General features: G+C 39.2%; 2 protein-coding genes, 1 long non-coding RNA gene, 1 other non-coding gene and 1 pseudogene across 5 annotated transcripts; 2 read left to right on the top strand and 3 right to left on the bottom strand.

Moving 5' to 3' along the window:
- On the bottom strand, positions 1-4,143 carry ing2 (inhibitor of growth family, member 2). Its single transcript, XM_052126913.1, has 2 exons — positions 3,836-4,143; positions 1-1,637 (listed from the first exon to the last, which is right to left on the bottom strand). The coding sequence occupies exons 1-2, from the start codon at positions 3,972-3,974 to the stop codon at positions 934-936; spliced, it is 843 nt and encodes a 280-aa protein (XP_051982873.1). The 5' UTR covers positions 3,975-4,143; the 3' UTR covers positions 1-933.
- Positions 4,144-6,161: 2,018 nt separating this feature from the next.
- Positions 6,162-7,833, top strand: sod3b (superoxide dismutase 3, extracellular b). The gene is made up of 2 exons (XM_052126919.1): positions 6,162-6,267; positions 6,645-7,833. The coding sequence occupies exons 1-2, from the start codon at positions 6,229-6,231 to the stop codon at positions 7,239-7,241; spliced, it is 636 nt and encodes a 211-aa protein (XP_051982879.1). The 5' UTR covers positions 6,162-6,228; the 3' UTR covers positions 7,242-7,833.
- A 1,475-nt stretch (positions 7,834-9,308) lies between these two features.
- Positions 9,309-11,626, top strand: LOC127643968 (uncharacterized). Of its 2 annotated transcripts, XR_007970610.1 has the most exons (5): positions 9,309-9,397; positions 9,909-9,951; positions 10,047-10,096; positions 10,348-10,601; positions 10,643-11,626. It is a non-coding gene; the product is annotated as an uncharacterized LOC127643968 (long non-coding RNA). The 2 variants fall into 2 exon arrangements; XR_007970609.1 differs by having other exon boundaries at positions 10,348-11,626.
- A 4,093-nt stretch (positions 11,627-15,719) lies between these two features.
- Positions 15,720-15,794, bottom strand: LOC127644480 (uncharacterized; annotated as a pseudogene).
- A 2,486-nt stretch (positions 15,795-18,280) lies between these two features.
- On the bottom strand, positions 18,281-18,387 carry LOC127644479 (U6 spliceosomal RNA). The gene has a single exon (XR_007970663.1). It is a non-coding gene; the product is annotated as a U6 spliceosomal RNA (small nuclear RNA).
- Positions 18,388-21,556: the final 3,169 nt, after the last annotated feature.

The following is a 21,556-nucleotide window of genomic DNA, read 5'->3' as shown; positions in this document are numbered from 1 at the left end:
TCAAATATTCTGAATATAAAAAATATTCCTGGCATGTTTATGAAAAGGCAAATAACTTACACAAAATAAGACTTGGGAACATGACTGCGTATTAGTAAATTGTTTTGTTTTTTTCCTTTATGTTCATATTTTTATTTGAAATGTACATCCTTTTTTTAAGTCACATTTCTATAGACCTATGATATAGATTCTTTCTTATCATTTTAGTTCATAACAGACATTTTGAAACATATTTAGGTGTATTAGTTTAATCTAATTTTGAGGACATCTTAAGTAAAAAGTGCCGCAGTTCACACTCCCCTATTTGATATACTGTTCATCTGAAAAGGTTTGTTTTGTATAAGACCCATGCGCTACAGCTCTATAAGCACAACAAGGGTTTAAAGACATAACAATCTCTAATTTATTTAAATAAAAGAAAAAAACACTCCAAGATTATAACAAAGAAAATGATTTTTTTTTCTCTCACTGGAAGACATTTCAGAGGCGTGTTTTAATTTATATTTGCTAAAATGTGGAATGAAAGAATAAGAAATGCAAAACAAAGGTGTGGACATACTGCTCATCAAACCCAGTGCATTTTCATCAAGTGCCTCTTTTTGTAACAACTTTATTACCCTGGACTGGGTGACCTCCAAAATATAAACCCTTGAGGCATACTGAAACCAACAAATAATAGAAAGATTTTTTTTTTTTTTTAGAAAAGATTTCTTCATTGTCTTAATGAGTGGCAGTATCTTAAACATCTGTATTTCCAGGGGTAGACTAATGAAAACCGTTGGTCATTTTTTACAATCCAACAACAGCACCTATTTGGAAACCTTTCGGGCTAAGTGCACGAGGAGAACGTTTTAACACAAAAACTGACAATCCCCATACAGGCGTATTATCACATAATCTCCAATATTCCCATAGCACATTTTCTGTAAGGCACTACCTGGACCGCCTATCCTTCTTGGCCCTATCTGCACTTTTTTCCATAGTCTTTTCACTGTCGCCCCTGCATTTGGGGCAATACCATTTACCCTTGGGTTTGTAGGTGAGTCCAACACAGGAAAAGTGGAACCACTCAATTGGACATTGCTCATTGTCGCAACCAATCATCTCCCCATAGGACACCTGTTCACAGAGGCAGTAGGTGGGCTCATTTGGATCAATAGAGAACTCCACTGGTGATGCTTCTCGCTCTTGCTTGGCCTTGGAGCGCTTCTTCTTCTTGGCTGACTTGGACTTTTTCTCACGGGGCTGCTGCGGAGGCTCCTCGCTCAGGTCCTCCAGGGCGCCATTGGCACCGTGACAAGTGTCACGGCTCTCACTAATGCGCTGACGTCTGGGTCGCCGTGCCGACGAGCGCTCAGGCATAACATTTGCGGAGGTGCTTGCAGGATCATGCCTCACCTTCTCTGGAGGTCGTTCTGTCTCTCCTGGCTCTAAGAAGCAAGGTGAGTGAGCCTCAATCTGACGCGAGCGGTTCTCTACCACCTCCATCATTTGTGTGACCACGTGAATTTTCTCATCTCCAAGCTCCTGGCTGCTGATGAGAGCTCGCTGCAACTGAATTTGCAGCCGCTTGCGGTGCCCACTGTCAGTCTCCTTTTTGTACTTTTCATAGATCTCATCCACTTCCTTGAGGACCTCTGAGTGGCACAAAACATAGAAGAATGAGAAAAATTGAGGGGTCTAAATGTTCTCAATCACAGCTGAAAAACACATAAGAAATATAGATGATGCAACTTGTGCATGCCAAAATAGATGATTCTTGTGAAATCTGGTTATATTAAACCCCAAATCAATAACATGAAATTATATTTTACATAAAGAAAATGGAGCCTAAATTTAAGAACATTAAGATTTTTTGCATTGTAACATTATTTTCAGGACAATTCTCATTACCATAATATCCGGATGTTTTACTTTTACTACTCCCAACCAATTGTTTTCAATCATGATTCTCATTACCATAACACAGTCATTTTTAATAAGTCTATATAACAGTAAAAAAAGATGTTGTAGAATTATTTAAAAAATAAAACAATTTGCAAATATGAGAGGCAGTACTAAGAGAGTACTGCTATAATGTACAAATATTTGCCATTTAAATATATATAATTTTTTTTCATGTTGCAGAAATTAAATCAATGGGGTAAGTCAAATTAAACGGTCATTAAAATAATGTCACCATTTTTTTTTATTTTATATATATCTTAAATTAATATTCAGGGTTCAATGCAAGTTCAACTTAATCGACAGCATTTGTGATAATGTTGATTATCACAAATGGATTCACAAATATTTTTTGGATTCGTCATTCCTTTAAAACAAAAAAAAAAAAAAGCAGAAATCTATGTTACAGTGTGATACTTACAATGGAAGTGAATGGGGCAAATTTCTGTAGGGTTTAAAGGCAGAAATGTGAAGCTTATCATTTTTTAAAAAGCACTTACATTAAAGGAATATTAAGGGTTCAAATCAAGTTACCCTCAATTGACAGCATTTGTGGTATAATATTGATTACCACAAAAATTCTTTCATTTATTAAAAGCAAAAATCTGGGTTCCAGTGAGGCACTTACAAAGGAAGTGAATGGGGCCAATCTTTAAACTTTAAAATGCTCACTATTTCAAAAGTATTGCCACAAGACATAAACAATATGCATGTTAACATGACTTAAATGTTAACTAAAATCGCTCACTAACCTTTTCGGTGCAAGTTATATCCAATTTTACAACTTCGTTGCCATGACGATGTAATGTCAACAAACCCTAAAACGACTGTAAAAATGATGATATAACCCATTTTACTGCTCAAATAATACACAAGTTTTAAAAAAGGAATGAATGCAAGAGCTTTTACAAAATTATAAGCTTCACATTTCTGCCTTTAAACCCTCCATTCACTTACATTATTCGAGGTTACAGCCTTACTGTAACCTCGAATTTTGCTTCATTCTTTTTTCTTATGAAAATGGGGGACCAGTTGAAATATTTTTTTTTTATTGTAATCAACATTATGCCAAAATGCTGTCGACTGAGCAAAACTTGTACTGAACCCTGACTATTAATTTAACGGTGCCCAAACCAGGCTTAATTTCCATATGTAAATTGCAAAACATAATTTCAGTAAAACAGGACAAGGGCATTTTCTTGGCATGTTTCGTGAGAATCACCACATTACGTTTAACAAAGCAGCACTTTAACCTACTACAGTCGATTAGTGTTTGCATGTCTGTGTTGCTCTAGTGCTACCCCTGCCGCTGTGGAACAAAACGAGTACCTTACCTGGCGAAGCATGCGTTATCCTCTGTATTATAACACGTCAGAAATGAAACTGTTAATTTCTAAAATTGCATGAAACATTTTCTATTAAATAATTTCGCACGGCAATCTATTTTTGCAAACTGTAAAGTCCGCCAAAGCAATACAACTGAGGCATACTAGGCGTCGGCATCAAGCTGTAGACGTTTCAGCTCCACGCGAACAAAACACACACCGACAAAAGCTCCATTAGCTCGTCATGTAGTAGATACTATGGTAACTAAAGCGATGCGGTATGAAAGAGCAGAGCCAAACAACAATACAGAGTACACTAGTCAAAATGGCTGATCACTAGTGGAGGATACAAACATAGCTGCATGTGCGAGATAAATAATATAAATCACATACAAAGAACATTGCCAGCATTAGGAACACTATCATCAATACGTTCAATTACAAATTTGTGTTTGATGTTATTAAGGAATTAAACGAAACCGGTCTACTTGCTAAAGTGCATTGGATGTAAATGCAATGAGAAATACACCATAGCATTCTGGTGGCTTTATAAATGTTTCGCTTACCTTGATACTTCGTGTCGATCTCTCGTAACAACGAAACATTCCTCTGTATATCCAAAGGCAACGATTCAACACATTCCAAATAATCCTCCACGTAGTTGACAAGCTGCGATTTTTCCACGTTTGGATAATGCCCTAACATGTTGATGTTGATGCATCAAGCAGCTATGCGCCTTTTAAAAACGAATGGTTTTCACTCATGGATCTCTAAAATATTATATTAGTTGGCAACCTTGTGGTGAGCCACTCTTTCCGGGCAAATTCGGTCCAGTCTTCTCTGGCTACGATAACTCCTTCAAACAAAACTATTAGATGTGCGCATGCGCAGGATCAACCCATAAAATACCGCGTTTTGCATTTTCAGATGGAATAGCAAATGGGGTCCGGCGTTGCTGAGATATGGGCGGATCGCAGGATCAGCTGGGCGCGTCCACAGTTCACGGGATGGGAGAGTCGATTCATTTAAACCAAGATGGGTTACAAGCGAAGGCATTCTGTACTTAGAAAACACCGATATCGGTACATCTCTGCTGTTTTCCATAAAAGCAGCGCACGCTGAGAATGAGCCCCATTCTGTAGAAGCACCGTGTGGCTACACCTGCAATATCTCTTTCATTGACAAATCAGGCATACAAGCGTAAGCTCTGTCACGTGGACGTCTTTGCTAACGTACGCTACGCAAGCCCCTACTCTGCACTGTGTGCAGGGACATTTCTGGCCAGTGTCCGGGGACTTTCCCCTAAGCAATCATGGTGAAACTGTGTTCACAGTGAGTAGCTTAGTTTACAAGTCTTCAGGCATGCGCATTAAACAATGAGACGAAAGCGGGTATATAGACAGCAGAAGTTTGCGATGTGTTTGCTTGACGGTGATCATATTTATTTACATGTTTCACAATAGATTCGTTTACAGAGAAGTAGGATATGAAACTACAAAGACTTACAAAATAAAACCAACCATATTGCGATGTATTTGAACACCCTTCTTCAAGCGAAGTTATGCAAATTAACCACATACGTCAGGACGACACGCCTCGTACGTCGACTTACTACACACTTCTGAAAGAACATAAAATAAGTAAACAAGGACAAACTCCACCTCTACGATAATTTCTTCCCACATTCTAATTTAGCCTAATGGGTTTAATCGTTCCTTCTTCAAAAACAAGAACAAGTTTTTTGTTATAAAGATTAGTTAAACAGACTTCTGTGTACATGATTATATCTGTTTATATACTACCTTTTATAACAAAAAATCGTTTGTTGGAAAACAAACATGCAGAATGTCTCTTACATTTTTAGATTTGCATCTAAAAATTTTGCATTAGCATGCATAAAAATATTTAATAGTGAAGTAAATAAAGCAGAAAAGATTAAGTACTTTCTACATTGACTAACTTGAAAATATTAATTAAATTATATAGTTGTATTTCATTTAAATTTTAAAATAAATGCTCTAGCTTATAAGTAAATATTTGTTTATGATTGCTTATCTTTATAATGCATCATCATATATAAATCCTAAAGTAGAAAATCTTGTCATATTTATTCACTAGTTTGAGTAAATATTACAAGTAAAATGAAGGCAATTTAACTTTTTGAAACTGATGTTCCCAGCATGCACCAGGATTGAATAATCAATGAGCTTGCATGGTTTACTGTTTGCAAGTTTATTTACACTGTTATTTATTGTTGATTTTGTTGTTATGATTGATAACTTGTTTTGTGAAGTCTGAAGTTAATTTTCTACTCAAAATTACCAGTTCATGATATATATATATATATATATATATATATATATATATATGCGATTGTTACCATCATCGTGTTTTGTTCACCAAGTGTTGAGGTTTATGTTCCCACTACTATTAATGCGTTTTTTTGCAAATAATGCAAGATGATTTAGTTTAACAGACTATATTGCATGCATAACGATTCTGTTTGGAAGACTTCTGTAAATCGTGTAGTGTATGCTTAAACTTATTTTTTATAAGTAGAATTCAACATACTAAAATTTTACTAAGATTATTTTAGTACCGTGTACATCAGACTTGTTAGTAAAAGTTACTATATCAAATGAAATTCTTAAGTTAAATATACTCTCACTTTAATCAATATTATGTCATGAAGTTCAGTAGATTTTACTTCATTTGATACTGTGAAAATTCAATTTGAAAAACTATGTGCAAAATGAAAAATTAAGTAAATCTTACAAGTAATTTTTTTCAGCGTGTTCCCATTGACTGCAACTTCAGAAAATACATGATTTTGTGCTGCATTGTAGGCAGACATGCAATTTGATCCCTACAAAATGTGCAGGCACTGTAATTTGGTCATCCTGTTATGTTTACGCCCCTAAGTTATGCAAGTTTGAAATAACAACCCTTAAATTATCACATGCGAGGAGAAAGCCGAGCAAGTAACATGCTATCAGAGGTGAGTTAACAAAGGAGGTATATGTTGTGTAAAATCTATTTCAAAATGTGAAGTGACTGTAAGTCAAAATACATTTTAAGATAAAGCTAGGTTACACGTCGAAGTAGAACCATCATCTGTATAGACAAGAAGAGAGTTTTCTTGGTGAATAGCAACAAGGCTTACATCATTGATTCTGAAATTTAGTATGAAAAACATTACTGTTAATAATTGAATGTGCTTTGTAAACATTTGTGTATATTTGAAAAATATTTGCACTATTATTTTAATACTGTGTAGTCCAAGTTCATCATGGCAAAAGGTGGTAGATGCATATTGCTTGAAAAAGTAACATTTCACTTGCCTTTATGTATTTTGTTTTGCTTCTTTTTTTGAAGGCCCTCCAAATTTCACTACTTCTTGCAGTCTTGCTCAGTTGCCATGTGCACTTTTCTGGATCACTGTCAGGTTTGGCATATGCTTCAAATCCAGTTCCTCCAGTGTACAGTGATTCCAAATCAATTCAGGCTGTGTGTAGAATGCACCCTAACACTCGAATAGCACTTGGCTTGCCTCGTGTATATGGTCAAATTTTTTTCAAACAGTCAGGACCAAAAGAAAAGCTGAGGGTGACTTTCAGACTGTATGGCCTTCCTGACCAAAGTAAGCAGCCCAGAGCAGTGCACATTCATGAATATGGAGACTTGAGTAAAGGTTGTGAATCTACAGGTGTGCATTACAATCCCCTCGGAATGAACCATCCACAACATCCAGGTGATTTTGGGAACTTTGTGCCCAATAATGGGAAGATTCGACAATCACTGGATGCTGATGCAACACTCTTTGGGAAGCTCTCAGTACTTGGCCGATCTGTTGTGATTCATGAGGGAGAGGATGATTTGGGAAGAGGTGGCAATGCAGAAAGCCAGCAGAATGGCAACGCTGGACGGCGACTGGCATGCTGTGTTATTGGGCTGGGCAACCCCAGAAATTAATACATACTACAAATGAAAAAACATTACAATATTTTCTTTTTATATATATATATATATATAAAAATATTTCAAGCTGAATAACTGCTCTACATTGTTTAGAATTAGTGTTGCAGTAGAATTGTAGTTTTATTACTCAAAATGTATGTTCTTTAATAAATCTGGGTCATTGACAAATAAGGAAAGGTGATAAAACACATTATCAAGTTTATAAAAAGTATGCATATTAAAAAAAGCCAAAGTTTTCTTAGGCTTACTCTATTTAACCTGAACAAAATGTGCCTTTTCATTACAATGTCCAAATATCTGATCATTTTCAAAAATGTCACACACAGAGTGTCTATGGTTCCTCTCTATTTTATGTGTTGTTGTTTTTTTGTCACATGACAAAATACAAAATACAATTATTATTTATTACTTATTTTTAAACACAATTCACAATCATATTTGATCTAATTACACAATGATGACTCATAGACATTATAGACATTACAGTTTTATCTTTTGTTAATGCCTGATCTTCTGTAAAGCTTCTTTGAAACGATGTATGTTGTGAAAGGCGCTGTACAAATAAAAATGATTTGACTTGACTTGACATGACAACAGTGACAAAACAGTGACTTCTTTTTAAAGGTATAGTTTGCCCAAAAATGAAAAATATCTCATAATTTACTCACCATCAAGCCATCCCAGGACTTTCTTTATTCTACTTTCTAAAATTCTACACAAACAAAGATTTTTAGACGAATATCTCAGCTCTGTTGGTCGATACAATGCAAGTGAATGGTGACCAAAATCACAAATGGATCTAAAAATGCCCAGATAATGTTACATTTTCTAAACATTTTCAAGACGATTAGACAATAATATAATAGAATACATTCTGATATATTTTGATGTTTTATTTTTCACATTTCATAGAGATGATGCAACTAATATATAGCAGGATTTATTACTTCCACACTGAAATTTTATGAGACGCAACTGGTTGTCAAACACATATTCTGTTACACATAACACATAATCTACACATAAGCTACACATAATTATTTATAAGCAGTCTCAGACACTTCTTGAGTCTAAAGATGCACAACTAACATATATTCAGTGGTACACCCAAATGACAATAGCCAAATCAAACTGTTCATGTTTTATACTTGCTATAGCTTCTTCCTCAAATAGCAATATCAAACATAAATCAAGTCAATCACTGACACATCAGGGCCACCTTGAGTAAGAAATAGCATGTTTAATATGTATGCCTACACGCATATAGAATACTGATAATTCACCAGTCACACAGACAATCGATGCGATATAGTAGTGATTTGTCTTATAATAAACAAAGAAATATATCCTGTGATAGTAAACTTATATAGATAAGAAATACATAACTAGGGGCTTTAATGACCTTTAGGCTTTAAAGGCCTACACTTTTGGTAATCAAACCATTTTGTTGTTGTAATTTTGCTACACTATTCTGGAGTACAGTTGAGGAATACTAAAAGATGTGGGCTCCAAAAAATGGATGAGGTACAAGAGGTGGAATGAGGTCCCGAGTCACTAAAGAACGAGGTATGCATTAAAACAGGGCCGTAACCACCATAACCCTCCAATACTCATAATAGTGGTCCCCAAATGGATAGATCCCTGCATTAAAAGGTTAAAATCAAGTCCTAAATCAACCAGTTTGTGTTTTGTGTCATGTGTTGTTACTGATCTACAGTACTAGAATACTCCCATAGATTCCATAAACAGAATATAGTAATAGGCATTAGGCTATTATATCCTATAAATAGATTACAGTTTAAAGAAACTAGCATTTGTTACATTAGACTCTTTGAATGTGTTTCCATAAATTAGGGTGACCAAACGTCCTGTTTTACCAGGACATGTCCTGTTTTCACGTCCTGTCCTGGCTGTTTTTTATAAAGTGATGAAAATGTCCTGGTTTTCATTATTTTTTATTGGGCCATTAAATTGACCGGCACTAGGGCAATCTTCACCTGCGGTGCTGCATGTGACGTAATCCCTGAGAGGCTGCCGTGTGGGCGGCTCTCTTTACACTCACAACGAGCGAGCAGACAGCCCGGGAAGGCTGTCTTCTTCACGTCGTGTCGCTGTCTCGTGTGGCACTTGACGTCCCCATCAAGGACTTTGTAAGTATGTTGTAATATTGGTAATACTAATAGTGAGTGATTCCCGAAATGTTATCATAAAGTTTTTTTCGTTAGTCCCAGTTGGTCCAGCTAAGTCATCATTCAAAGATTTGTTCCTCTAAATTGACGTGCTAGCTACTCAAGCTAGCTCAGTTGGCGCCAATCGGCCTCAAACTGGACTTTCTATGGCAAGCCGTTTGAACATTTAATAATTGAAACCGACTAATATCTATTTTCATGCTACTAGTAACGTTACTTATTTTTTAGATACTAGTATCTATTACATTAATTACTAGTTATTCATTAGCTATTAGTGCTTATTCTTTAGCTATGACTAGTCAGAACGGCCACTGTAGAGTTCAATTAAAAATCTTCTTAGTAAAATAAATAATCTTGCTAGTAACATTTGGAATAAATACTAGTATCTAATAAAAAGGTTTTGAATATCAAATTAGCATGAGGAATATTATTGCTACTGGACTGACTAATATTGGTGGTTTGGGCTTCTCAGGTGTACCCAGGTCCCCAAGCTGTGGAGAGCAGGTCCATAGATGGTGAATGTCATTGGTTGTATCACTCAATGAGGCACATTGTACATATATTCTAAATATATTGATTGCTTCACACACTTTTTTCTTTCACATGAAAGGTCCATTTACAATAGGGCTGTGCCAACCACATTCCCCCTGTCAGAAGCGAGTAAGTACAATAATAATTTCATGTGACACCCAGACTAATTACTTATGTATTATAACATTGCATATATGTATGTGTGTGTGGAATGCAGGCTTCATGTAATTTGACTTCATTTGTGATTTGATAACTAGGCTATTTCATTTAAATACTCAAATTTTCATCTATGTATACTATGTATCTCTGCTGCAAGCTAGACCACAACAGTGGCGTTTGTATATTTATTTTACATGTGGATTTTTTTGCTTTGATTGTAGCTGCTGTCATGAAATGGGACCCAGCTGCAACAGAGGCCCAAATAAAGTCTGCTGCATCTTTTCATCTGAAACATGCCCCCGGGAGAGTCGGGGGTGGTGGCTGTAAATGAATATATTGTGGACCTTATAGCAGCCACATTTTGTTAATTGTTTACTGTTTTAACAAAATATTATAGCACTTTTATTTATAACTTTACTGTTCTGGCTTTTAAGTTTTATTATATTATTGTGTTAATTTATACTTGACTGTTCAGGTTTTAAGTTGTATTGTGTTAATTTATACTTGACTGTTCAGGTTTTAAGTTGTATTGCGTTAATTTATACTTTACTGTTCTGGTTTTAAGTTTGGGTAAAATTTGTAATAAAAATATATTTTCAGATTTAAATAATTTATTTCTTGGAGTGATCAGTTTGTTTTACAGGAAAATGTTAAGCAGTTTATTACAATTATGTTGATAAGATATACAAATGCAAGACTAGTATATACACTACACTTTTATTCAATTGAATATTCAATATTATCAATATTCTTTAAAATCTAATTTAGGTCTATGGTCTGCGTGTCTGCAGTTTCATGACACGACAACCATTAACAATGAGTAACTGGGTTTTTCTCAGTGAGAACTAACTCACTGCCACTGTTTTAAAGTAAAAACATTTTAAAGTTGGATCCTTGCAAATATGCACAGATGGGATTTCCATGTCAGTATGGGTCTTTAACAGTCTTCTTTGACATTTCTACTACAGAAAACGTTTCTAATACAACTTTTATTCTGGCTGCCTTTAGATGTCTTAACAATTACGTCTGTAGCACGTCTTTAATTGACGTCTAAATGTCCTGAAAAGACTTCTAAAAAACTTTCATTCTGGCTCCTGTGAGGATGTCTTCTGGATGTCTAACAATTACGTCTTTTAGACGTGTTCTAGACGACTTTTTGCTCGCTGGGGTGATTTAGATTTTTTTTGGGACAGGAATGATGATTGAGTGTTTGAAGCAGCATGGCACCTGGAGGATGAGGGGGTGATTTATTGTGTCGATCAGCCAATCAGATAACCTGTATGTATGTGTATTCTATATTGTGTGTATTGTCTACTGTACATTGTATATTATTATTGTGTTGTGTAATTATGTGTACATGAGATATGTAAATTGTGTTGTGTAAATCTGTTGTTTATTGTAAATTGGTATCATCACTGTCATGACTGCTATGTTGCTCGGAACTGCACCCAAGACTTTCACCCACTGCTGCACTTGTGCATATGGTCGTGTGACAATAAAGTGATTTGATTTTTGATTTGATTTGATAGTCGTCGATAAGTGACGAGTTCATTTCGCATCCATAATCGATGCTTTTGTGCATTTGTAGTTGAGGCATGGAGGATGAGGGGATGATTTAGTGTGTTGATCAGTTTTGGTCGACAACTTTGGGAAAGTTGACATGTCCTGCAGTGTGACGTGCTATATATGCTGCATCTACTATTTTAAGCATTTTGCTGATTCTTTTATAATTAGTATTCATGCAGTTATTAAATGCCTGCGTACAAGTTCAGATCGTTTGACATTGTTTTGGGCTGCGAAATATCTTAATCTTTCAGAAGTTTTAGACAAAGCAATGATAATTTTCCATGCCGTTTCTGATGATTGATTTATATAAAAAAGTAAAAAAAAGATTTTTCAGCCAAACTGCAGCGAGAGATGGAGAGTACATCAAAATATGTTTGTAAAGTGGCACTGAGTCAGCAACGTTCTCTGGATGCCGGCCAATCAGCAGCTCGTATTGTCGATCGTTTGTCGAGTGGTTTCGGTTGTGGGCCAATCAGCAGCTCGATTGTCATGCGTTTTGGGCCAATCAACGGTTAGCGTTTGTCACTCATAGCAACAAATCAAACGGAGAGAGCTGACTGACTGAGTAAAACAAAAATAAATAGAATATTACCAATGTACTGACATAACATTGTCTTCCCAGAGTACTTTTACAATGTACTGACATGGAATTCGTCGATGTATTGTTACGTCTTGCCGTCAATCGCTGGTTTTTATATTTAAAGAAACGTTAACGTATGTTAGTTAATTAACGTCTACGTCAGGCGTCCTGTTTACACATTTAAACCATATTTACACTTTGAATTTCGACTCCAAACTGTAGTAACTACATCTACATGGTCTAATGAAGATAACCAGGTAGTCTGATCAAAGATTAAATACATTTTGAGAGATCGTTAACATGTTAAGTAATGCAATGCATTGGAAATTAATGGGACAACATGTGGCGATCTCTGAAAACAAAATTAAATTATGAAAAGACCATACATTTAGTATCTTTAGACCCTTAAGATCATAATATCACCACGTGAAATCAAAATATAAAGTGTAAGTGTATGTTTTATGCATTAACAATAAGCCTGTTTGTTTAATGGCTGCCAGTGCATAGGGGGCTGACCCTGGGGTCATTATTTACCTGTTGTGTTACGTTATGTTAATTTGTTAACGTTAATATTTCAATAGTGAATGTGTAGTTCTAGTATATCATTAATCTTATGTGTGATAGTCCTGTTAATATGGCAATTAACACGTAGTTTAACCTGTAATGCTCGCTTAATGCTGTGCTGTGTCATTGTAGAGATGGTTTTTGCAAAATTCAGTCTGACGGCCTCGCAGCAGCTTGTCCTGCGGGCCTCTGATGAGGCGGTGGCCTTCATCGCCGCCAAGGGGCCACGCGGGACCGCCGCTGCTGCGAGGGCCAAGACGCCAGAGGAGGTGGAGAAGGAGGCCCAAGCCCATGTCTTCTCCAAGGGCGGTGACCCTGGTAACCCCATGCTGGTGCTGGGCTGCCACAGCATCCAGTTTGGTAAGTACCAGGGTCAAACTTTCCGTTGGCTCCTGGAGAACGACGTGGGCTACACCACGCAGTTGGTTGCCAGCCACCAGCGGGAGCGGGAGAAAAGTGCCTCCGACAGCCCCCTTATGGCCAACAAGGACGCACTTGCCCGGTACTCGTGCGCCCACCCTGCTTTTGCTGAGCAGCTGAGGTACCACCGGGTGCACGAGGAGGCCCGGGCTCGCGCCACTCAGCCCGGGTGTGAGGGCGAGGCGCTTGTTGGCTTTGGGGACTACAAGGAGGCCACCCTGAAGGATCTGTACGACTCCACGGAGAAGAAGCACCAGGCGTAAGTCCTGTTGTGGTGAAGGGCAGTGTACTGTTGACAGGGTGCTGTGACTTGTTGATATGCGTGTTAATCTTTGATCATTGTCTTGCAGCTTTGTCAAGTGGCTACGGCGGAAGACACCGCAGCCTGGGACCTCGATGGACGCCACCAGGAAGTACATCCTGGGCCGAGACAAGGAGCGGTAGGCAGAGGCGGCTGCTACCCCCCCACCTCCCAGCAGCAGCAGCACCACCACCACCAGCAGTGGCCCCAGCAAGGCCGCTGCTTCCACCGCGCTGCTGCCACGCAAGCCGATCGCTCCCATGTTCTCGGCCCTACTGGGAAGGCGTCCAATGGCCCCAGGTGAGCTGCAAGCCAAGGTCAGGAAGCTGATGACCACACCAGCACGGCCTGCAGTTCCAGGTAGATCTCTTTCTTTCTCTTTAACACAACAGTGGTTCAGTGTACAGGATTAACTAACCATTGCCCTCCCACCCCACAGCGGTGTCTACATCCGTCAGAGACCAGGACAGGACAGCTCTCACCGTGGAAGAGCAGGAGTGGATCAGCCGGGAGCTGTTTAGGACGGACAGCGAGGGGAGGAGCAAACTCACCACAGACCTCAAGCTGTGGTGGGACCCCCCTCAGCCCCGGCCGAGTTACACTCAGCCACCCGCCTCACCAGCTGCCTTCTTCGCGTGTCGGCTGTTCCTCTGGATGCCCCTGCGTCTGTGGGGCGTCCGGCCGACATGCTGTAATAGGGCCCTCACCAAGTGTGGGCTCTACAGGACCATCCGGAGGGTCCTGGACATCGACGGCTGGTACTTGATGGCCACTGAGTACCTGGAGTGCCGTCGGTGTAAGAGGAAGGTAGCTGCCTGGTCGCAGGAGGTCGTGAGTCAGCTGGGAGAGGGGCATCGTGCCCTCTTCCCTGCAATCCTCACCTACAAGTAAGTAGCTGTCTGAAAACTGTCACGCAGCCCCTCGGTCTGTCTGTGTGTGGCTCTTCTGTAACACATGATGTGCTCCTCTCTGTAGGCTTGCCTGCGACCGGCGGGTTATCATCCAGCTGCGTGAGCGTACTCTGGGGAACAGCGCCACGCAGCTGTACAAAAAACTCTGTGAGGCACACACAGAGGCCTGGATGCTGGCGGTCCATACACTACCTCAGCGTCATGGAGCCCTTCACGTCGCGGGGTGTCGATGCGCATGTGCACCCCACCACCAAAACCGCCACCCGTGCCCCAGTGCACGCGTGGCTGTTAATGGTGTACTGCCACGACATCCTCTCCCGCTTGGAGGACGTGAAGGCCCGGGTCACCTCCGTCTTCGGAACGGTCCTGAAGATGGATTCGACCAAGAAGGTAAATGTGGTGCTATAGCGCAAACGGAGTATCATGCTCTGGCTATGTGCGTGCAGCCTTACTGAGATGCTTTGTTCTTTCAAACAGGTGACCCGGAACTGGTGCTGCCGCCCAGACCGCAGCGTGGGCAACGAACGTCGGCAACGAGCACGGTGCTCATGTCCGTGCTCACGGACGCCGAGGGTGCCGGCCTGTTGTCCATGGTAATGCGGCGGTATCGGGACGCAACGTTGCTCCTCTACGTTGACCGGTACTGTTGTTCATCCCACGGGGGATCCAAGACAGCTGACATGTTTAGGAAGTGGGACAAGCTGGTGGTCCGGCTGGACATCTGGCACCTGATGTGCCAATCCCTGGCACTTCCGGGCATTTTTCCTGGAGGGGTTGACGCGGTGGAACGCGGACAGGGCGGCGTCCCTTTGGCCCCCATCAGCCAAAGGGTGCTTGGCATGAGTGTGGTCAAGGATTACACCAAGCCCAGGGAGTACACTGGTAAGAACACTCAAGCCACCGCGCTTACACGTGTCCACACTGAATGATATTTGTACCTGACTGACTGTTGTTGTTGTACTTCAGGGGAACTCATCGGCATCGAGTACCTGTACTCCCAGACGGGCAGAGTGCTGCAGGACATGAGCTTGGACCCTGACATTCCGGACACGGGGGGGCGTTCCCCAACTCGTTGAGGATGACGAGCTCGCCGACGGCCAGCAGGAGGTGGAGGACCTCTCACCCTCCACGTGCCTGGCGAGTTCCCAGCTCCTCAGACGGACCCGCGGTCAGGGCGACCGGCTGACGCACCCGCGCACCAAGCCATCCAGTCCGACCGGTGCCCCCGAGCCCGCACCCCACTCCCCCGGCCATCTTTGCGCAGGGGCCATGCTAATCTTCTCTGTATCGTTCCAATTTTAGTATATGTGCTGCCAAAGCAAGCACAAACTTACTTGATGGCATCTATTAATACCATGGACCTCCAAGTATCTGTCTAAGAGGTGGTAAGTGGACAAATCACTAACTTACAGTAGCTGTGACTATATCATAGTAACACAAACGCACATATAAACCTGTAGACCTTAAAAACCAGTAACAATAAATAAATAAAATAAACACAGTTTTGTGTAGGTTTACTGTAGTATTCCTCTGGGCTACAGATCGTATACAAAAGAGCCTGCTCTCTCTAGACTCTGATTGGACCTCTGAATGTGACTTTGTGGAGCTCTTTGTTACGTGTCTCGTACCATCCCCCACAATGCCTCACCCTGTGACAAAGACCGGTCTCTTGATATACAGAAGAGCACAGAGGGCTGTGGCGCCAGGAAGTTCTCGTTTCAGAACAACCGAGGGTGAAAACACGGTCGAGTCTCAGGAATTCATAGGGATGTTTTATATGTCTATGGCTTGACTTCAAGATCAGTCCTGCCTTCTTAAAACACTTAAACACAATGTGCACTTTAACATTCTCATTCATAATGTAGTTTGAAAAGGTTTCCAAAAAGTCTTTAAATAGCCACACTTGAATCAGTGTTGTCTACTTTCTAGTCTTTACGTTTTTAGGGGTTTTTATGTAGAGATAAATGGCCCTAAGTGTAATTATAAGATACATTATAAGATTTTAAATAGACATTTATTTCCAGCCAGGTCTCCTAAGCAACCAAATTGGCCTGGTTGCTAGGGAGGGTAGAGTCACATGGGGTAACATCCTCGTGGTCACGTTTAGGGGTTCTTGCTCTCGATGGGGCATGTGGTAAGTTGTGCATGGATCGCAGGGAGTAGCATGAGTCTCCACATGCTGTGAGTCTCCGCAGTGTCATGCACAATGAGCCACGTGATAAGATGTGCGGATTGACAGTCTCAGAAGTGGACTGAGGCGAGTAACCGCGCCACCACGAGGCCCTACTAAGTAGTGAGAATTGGGCATAACAAATTGGGAGAAAAGGGGATAAACATTTTTTACATTTGAACAGCAAAAATAAATATAACACTACTAATTACATCTTCTATAGTGTAATTAGATTATTGTACTAAATAATACATTATTTTGGCTTTATGTTAACAAATTGCATTGCTGTAAATATATAACCGGTAAAATGATTGTTATTGACTCTTGGCAAAAAGTGTGAAAAAAAAAAAAAAAAAATCAACAGGCTTGTAAGCATTTGTGCTCACGTTATTATTATTTTTATATTTGCACTTATATTTACAATATACTTACAGTTGCAAATCAAGCATTTTAAAGTTGGCGATTACTCATTTGAACAGTTTTATATTATTATTGTTATAATGTAACATTTATTTCATGCGTTTGATTGTCTAATTAATACCTAATTATATTGTGTATATATTGTTTACAAACTGCACTGCTGTAATTATATAGAGTATATCCTATAATATGTTAGTTTTTTCATTACACATTTTTATTCAAACATGTTTGAATGTATTTGTCATCACCTTATTATTATTGAGATATATTTGCAATTACTGTATATTTTTTTATTTATAGTAAAAGCAAGCATTTTAATGGTGGTGACAAAAAACAACTTGTGCAATATAACAATAATCACATGTTTGCTCTTAGACAAGACATTTTAAAACATAAAATCACATGTTTATAGTACAGATTAAAAATAGCATTTTCCAGTATTATTAATATACCAAAAGTATTGTTACGCCATTTACATCATACATCAATGAAATAGTACTGATTCAAAAATACAAATTGTCCAATATTAATGACACATCAGAAGAATTGTTAGACCATTTATTCCAGTCCATGTATCATTATTTGTAACAATCGTTTTAATAGTGACACAAACGATAAGAACTTTACAAATATTTCTTAAGTGTGTATCGTCAGGCACGAAACTTCACAAGATTATATAAAGATTTATACTCCAGAGCTGGATTCGAACCCACCTCTCTATGACGATTTGTGGTAGTTTTCTTTGAGCTCCACCACGACGTACACGCGAACACAATACGCGTTAGCGGAGAGATTGACAGGCAGGAATTTGGCCTCTGACCAATTGGTGTGCAAGAAGGCGGGACTTACAACGAGGGGTTAAAGCAATGCAAATATGCGCGAGCTCACAAGAAGACCAGATGCACGTCATAATGCAACTAAAGCCGAATTCTTTAATTTGTACATATCATTTTAGGATATTGTTAGATAATTAATTATTTCACAGATATATCGAGGAAATAATGACTTGATATCGAGGAGCTATTTCTGGAACCCGAGTTGAAGGTGTAAATTCTCCAATAAGCCAGTGAGTGGCCATGATGCACTTAGACTCGATCACGTGCAAAGGCTGCGCTCTAGCGGCGGGCTTGCGTATTGCATGCAGAAATACATGGGATCTGTGGCAGCACATACAGTAGGAAAAAAATTACAGTAAATTAATAATCATAAAAAAATTAATAATCAAAATATGGAGCGCTTCACGAATTTGCGTGTCATCCTTGCGCAGGGGCCATGCTAATCTTCTCTGTATCGTTCCAATTTTAGTATATGTGCTGCCGAAGCAAGCACAAACTTACTGGTTTGATGGCATCTATTAATACCATGGACCTCCAAGTATCTGTCTGAGAGGTGGTAAGTGGACAAATCACTAACTTACAGTAGCTGTGACTATATCATAGTAACAAAAACGCACACATAAACCTGTAGACCTTAAAACCAGTAACAATAAATAAATAAAATAAACACAGTTTTGTGTAGGTTTACTGTAGTATTCCTCTGGGCTACAGATCGTATACAAAAGAGCCTGCTCTCTCTAGACTGTGATTGGACCTCTGAATGTGACGTTGTGGAGCTCTTTGTTACGTGTCTCGTACCATCCCCCACAATGCCTCACCCTGTGGCAAAGACCGGTCTCTTGATTTACAGAAGAGCACAGAGGGTCTCGTTTCAGAACAACCGAGGTAGTGAAAACACGGTCGAGTCTCAGGAAGTCATAGGGCTGTTTTATATGTCTATGGCTTGACTTCAAGATCAGTCCTGCCTTCTTAAAACACTTAAACACAATGTGCACTTTAACATTCTCATTCATAATGTAGTTTGAAAAGGTTTCCAAAAAGTCTTTAAATAGCCACACTTGAATCAGTGTTGTCTACTTTCTAGTCTTTACGTTTTTAGGGGTTTTTATGTAGAGATAAATGGCCCTAAGTGTAACTAGAAAAAGTTTGTCGAGACAAACTTTAAGTTGGCTTGTGAAAGTTTGGACCAGAAAGTTTGAAGAAGTTTAAAGTAGTTTGAAGTTTAAATTAGTTTAAATTAGTTTAAAGTAGTTTATAGTTTAAAGTAGTTTGAAGTTTAAAGTAGTTTATAGTTTAAATGAGTTTAAAGTTTAAATTAGTTTGTAGTTTAAATTAGTTTAAAGTTTAAAGTAGTTTGTAGTTTAAAGTTTAACTTAGTTGCTAGATAGATAGATAGATAGACACTCAGATAGATAGATAGATAGAGAGATAGATAGATAGATATTTACCCTCAGATAGATAGATAGATAGATAGATATTTACCCTCAGATAGATAGATAGATAGATAGAGAGAGAGCGATAGATATTTACCCTCAGATAGATAGATAGATAGATATTGACCCTCAAATAGATAGATAGATAGATATCGACCCTCAGATAGATAGATAGATAGATAGACAGACAGATAGATAGATGCTAGCACGTTTTTAGCATTTTTTAGCACTTTGCTAGGCGATGCTAGCATGTGTTAGCATGATGCCAACACGTTTTTAGCATTTTTTAGCACTTCGCTAGGTGATGCTAGCATGTGTTAGCATGATGCTAGCACGTTTTTAGCATGTTTTAGCACTTCGCTAGGCGATGCTAGCACGTTTTTAGCATTTTTTAGCACTTCGCTAGTCGATGCTAGCATGTGTTAGCATGATGCTAGCACATTTTTAGCATTTTTTAGCACTTCGCTAGGCGATGCTAGCATGTGTTACCATGATGATAGCACATTTTAAGCATGTTTTAGCACTTCGCTAGGCGATGCTAGCACGTTTTTAGCATGTTTTAACACTTCGCTAGGCGATGCTAGCATGTGTTAGCATGATGCTAGCATGTTTTTAGCATTTTTTAGCACTTCGCTAGGCGATGCTAGCATGTGTTAGCATGATGCTAACACGTTTTTAGCATGTTTTAACACTTCGCTAGGCGATGCTAGCATGTGTTAGCATGATGCTAGCACGTTTTTAGCATGTTTTAGCACTTCGCTAGGCGATTTTAGCATGATGCTAGCACATTTTTAGCTTGTTTTAGCACTTCGCTAGTCAATGCTAGCATGTGTTAGCATGATGCTAGCACGTTTTTAGCATGTTTTAGCGTGTAGCTATGAACAATTTAGGTCATTACTTTTTGGCTGCTTGATAAAATAAATCCTCTGAGGGAGAGAGAGAGGGAGAGATGCAGGGCTGACAGGCCCTTTTTGTCTGTGTGTGTGAAAATGTCAGTTGGGATTGCAATGTTAAGTCAATGGGAGTTTTTTCCGAGTTTGATCGTCATTTTTAGGAAAACCGTAAGTCCGATCAGTTAGAAAAGATATAGCAACTCGAGTCAGAACAGTTTGAGTGTCTGAGCCGAGTTTGGAGTATGTGGAGAACAACCGAGGTAGTGAAAACACGGTCGAGTCTCAGGAAGTCATAGGGGTGTTTTATATGTCTATGGCTTGACTTCAAGATCAGTCCTGCGTTCTTAAAACACTTAAACACAATGTGCACTTTAACATTCTCATTCATAATGTAGTTTGAAAAGGTTTCCAAAAAGTCTTTAAATAGCCACACTTGAATCAGTGTTGTCTACTTTCTAGTCTTTACGTTTTTAGGGGTTTTTATGTAGAGATAAATGGCCCTAAGTGTAATTATAAGGATTTTCTCCTGCATACACACAGTATAAAAGAGCTAGTGGTAAGGTAGTAGAAGCCTATATGACCTATTTGTTCATGTAAGATTCCTCAGTTTCTAGATCAAAAGCTAGAAAAAAACACTGAAGAGAAAGAACAGGGTTGATACTTTTAAGGGAAAGCGGTGGGACTATGAAGCTCTAATTGATGAACAATTGAGGCAGTGAAAACTGTATTTTTTTAATCTACTGTGTTTATTAAGTGAAAAATGCCACAGATCCCATGTATTTATGCGTGCAATACGCAAGGCCGCCTATAGAGCGCAGCCTCTGCACGTAATTGATATATGTATCAGTCCCACCTAGGGATGGGAATCATAAGGAATAACAATTCCGGATCCTTAATGGTTCCAGCAGGGCCGGCCCAAGCCTTTATGGGGCCCCAAGCAGAATTAGATTTGGGGGCCCCTCGGTGCCGCCAATATGATTGAATATTGTCAATGCTTGATTATTCGCACACTGTAATTGTAACACACCCCTTATCAATTGTATTAGTTGTAGCTGTGTTGCTTACAACATACCAATGTCTGCCTGGCATGATTTTACCCTTCTATGGTTTTAATTGTAACAGTAGCACACCTATATTTACCCAATCTTGTTATCCCTCCGTTACCAGTTTTGAGGACTTCCTAGAGAACAATTTGCAGCAGAAGCTGTTTTGAATAAGTGAGCCAGCTCCACATACATTTTTTCCCCATTAATTACTTTTCTGTAGGTGTAGTGGAAGCTTCGGCCATCAGGTTTTTCAGGGAATGGGATGTTTTCCTTTATAGGCAGTGGCCCTC

Source organism: Xyrauchen texanus, chromosome 5 (genome assembly GCF_025860055.1).
Source record: "Xyrauchen texanus isolate HMW12.3.18 chromosome 5, RBS_HiC_50CHRs, whole genome shotgun sequence".
Taxonomy (NCBI): Eukaryota; Metazoa; Chordata; class Actinopteri; order Cypriniformes; family Catostomidae; genus Xyrauchen; species Xyrauchen texanus.
The sequence above is the reverse complement of the archived record's forward strand: the minus strand, read 5'-3'. Positions and strand labels throughout refer to the sequence as shown.

Coding starts and splice junctions, on each gene's coding strand:
- ing2 (XM_052126913.1), bottom strand. CDS start 3,974: ATGTTAGGGCATTATCCAAACGTGGAAAAATCGCAGCTTGTCAACTAC. Junction 1,638..3,835: donor GATCGACACGAAGTATCAAG/GTAAGCGAAACA, acceptor TGTGCCACTCAG/AGGTCCTCAAGGAAGTGGAT.
- sod3b (XM_052126919.1), top strand. CDS start 6,229: ATGCGAGGAGAAAGCCGAGCAAGTAACATGCTATCAGAG. Junction 6,268..6,644: donor CAAGTAACATGCTATCAGAG/GTGAGTTAACAA, acceptor CTTTTTTTGAAG/GCCCTCCAAATTTCACTACT.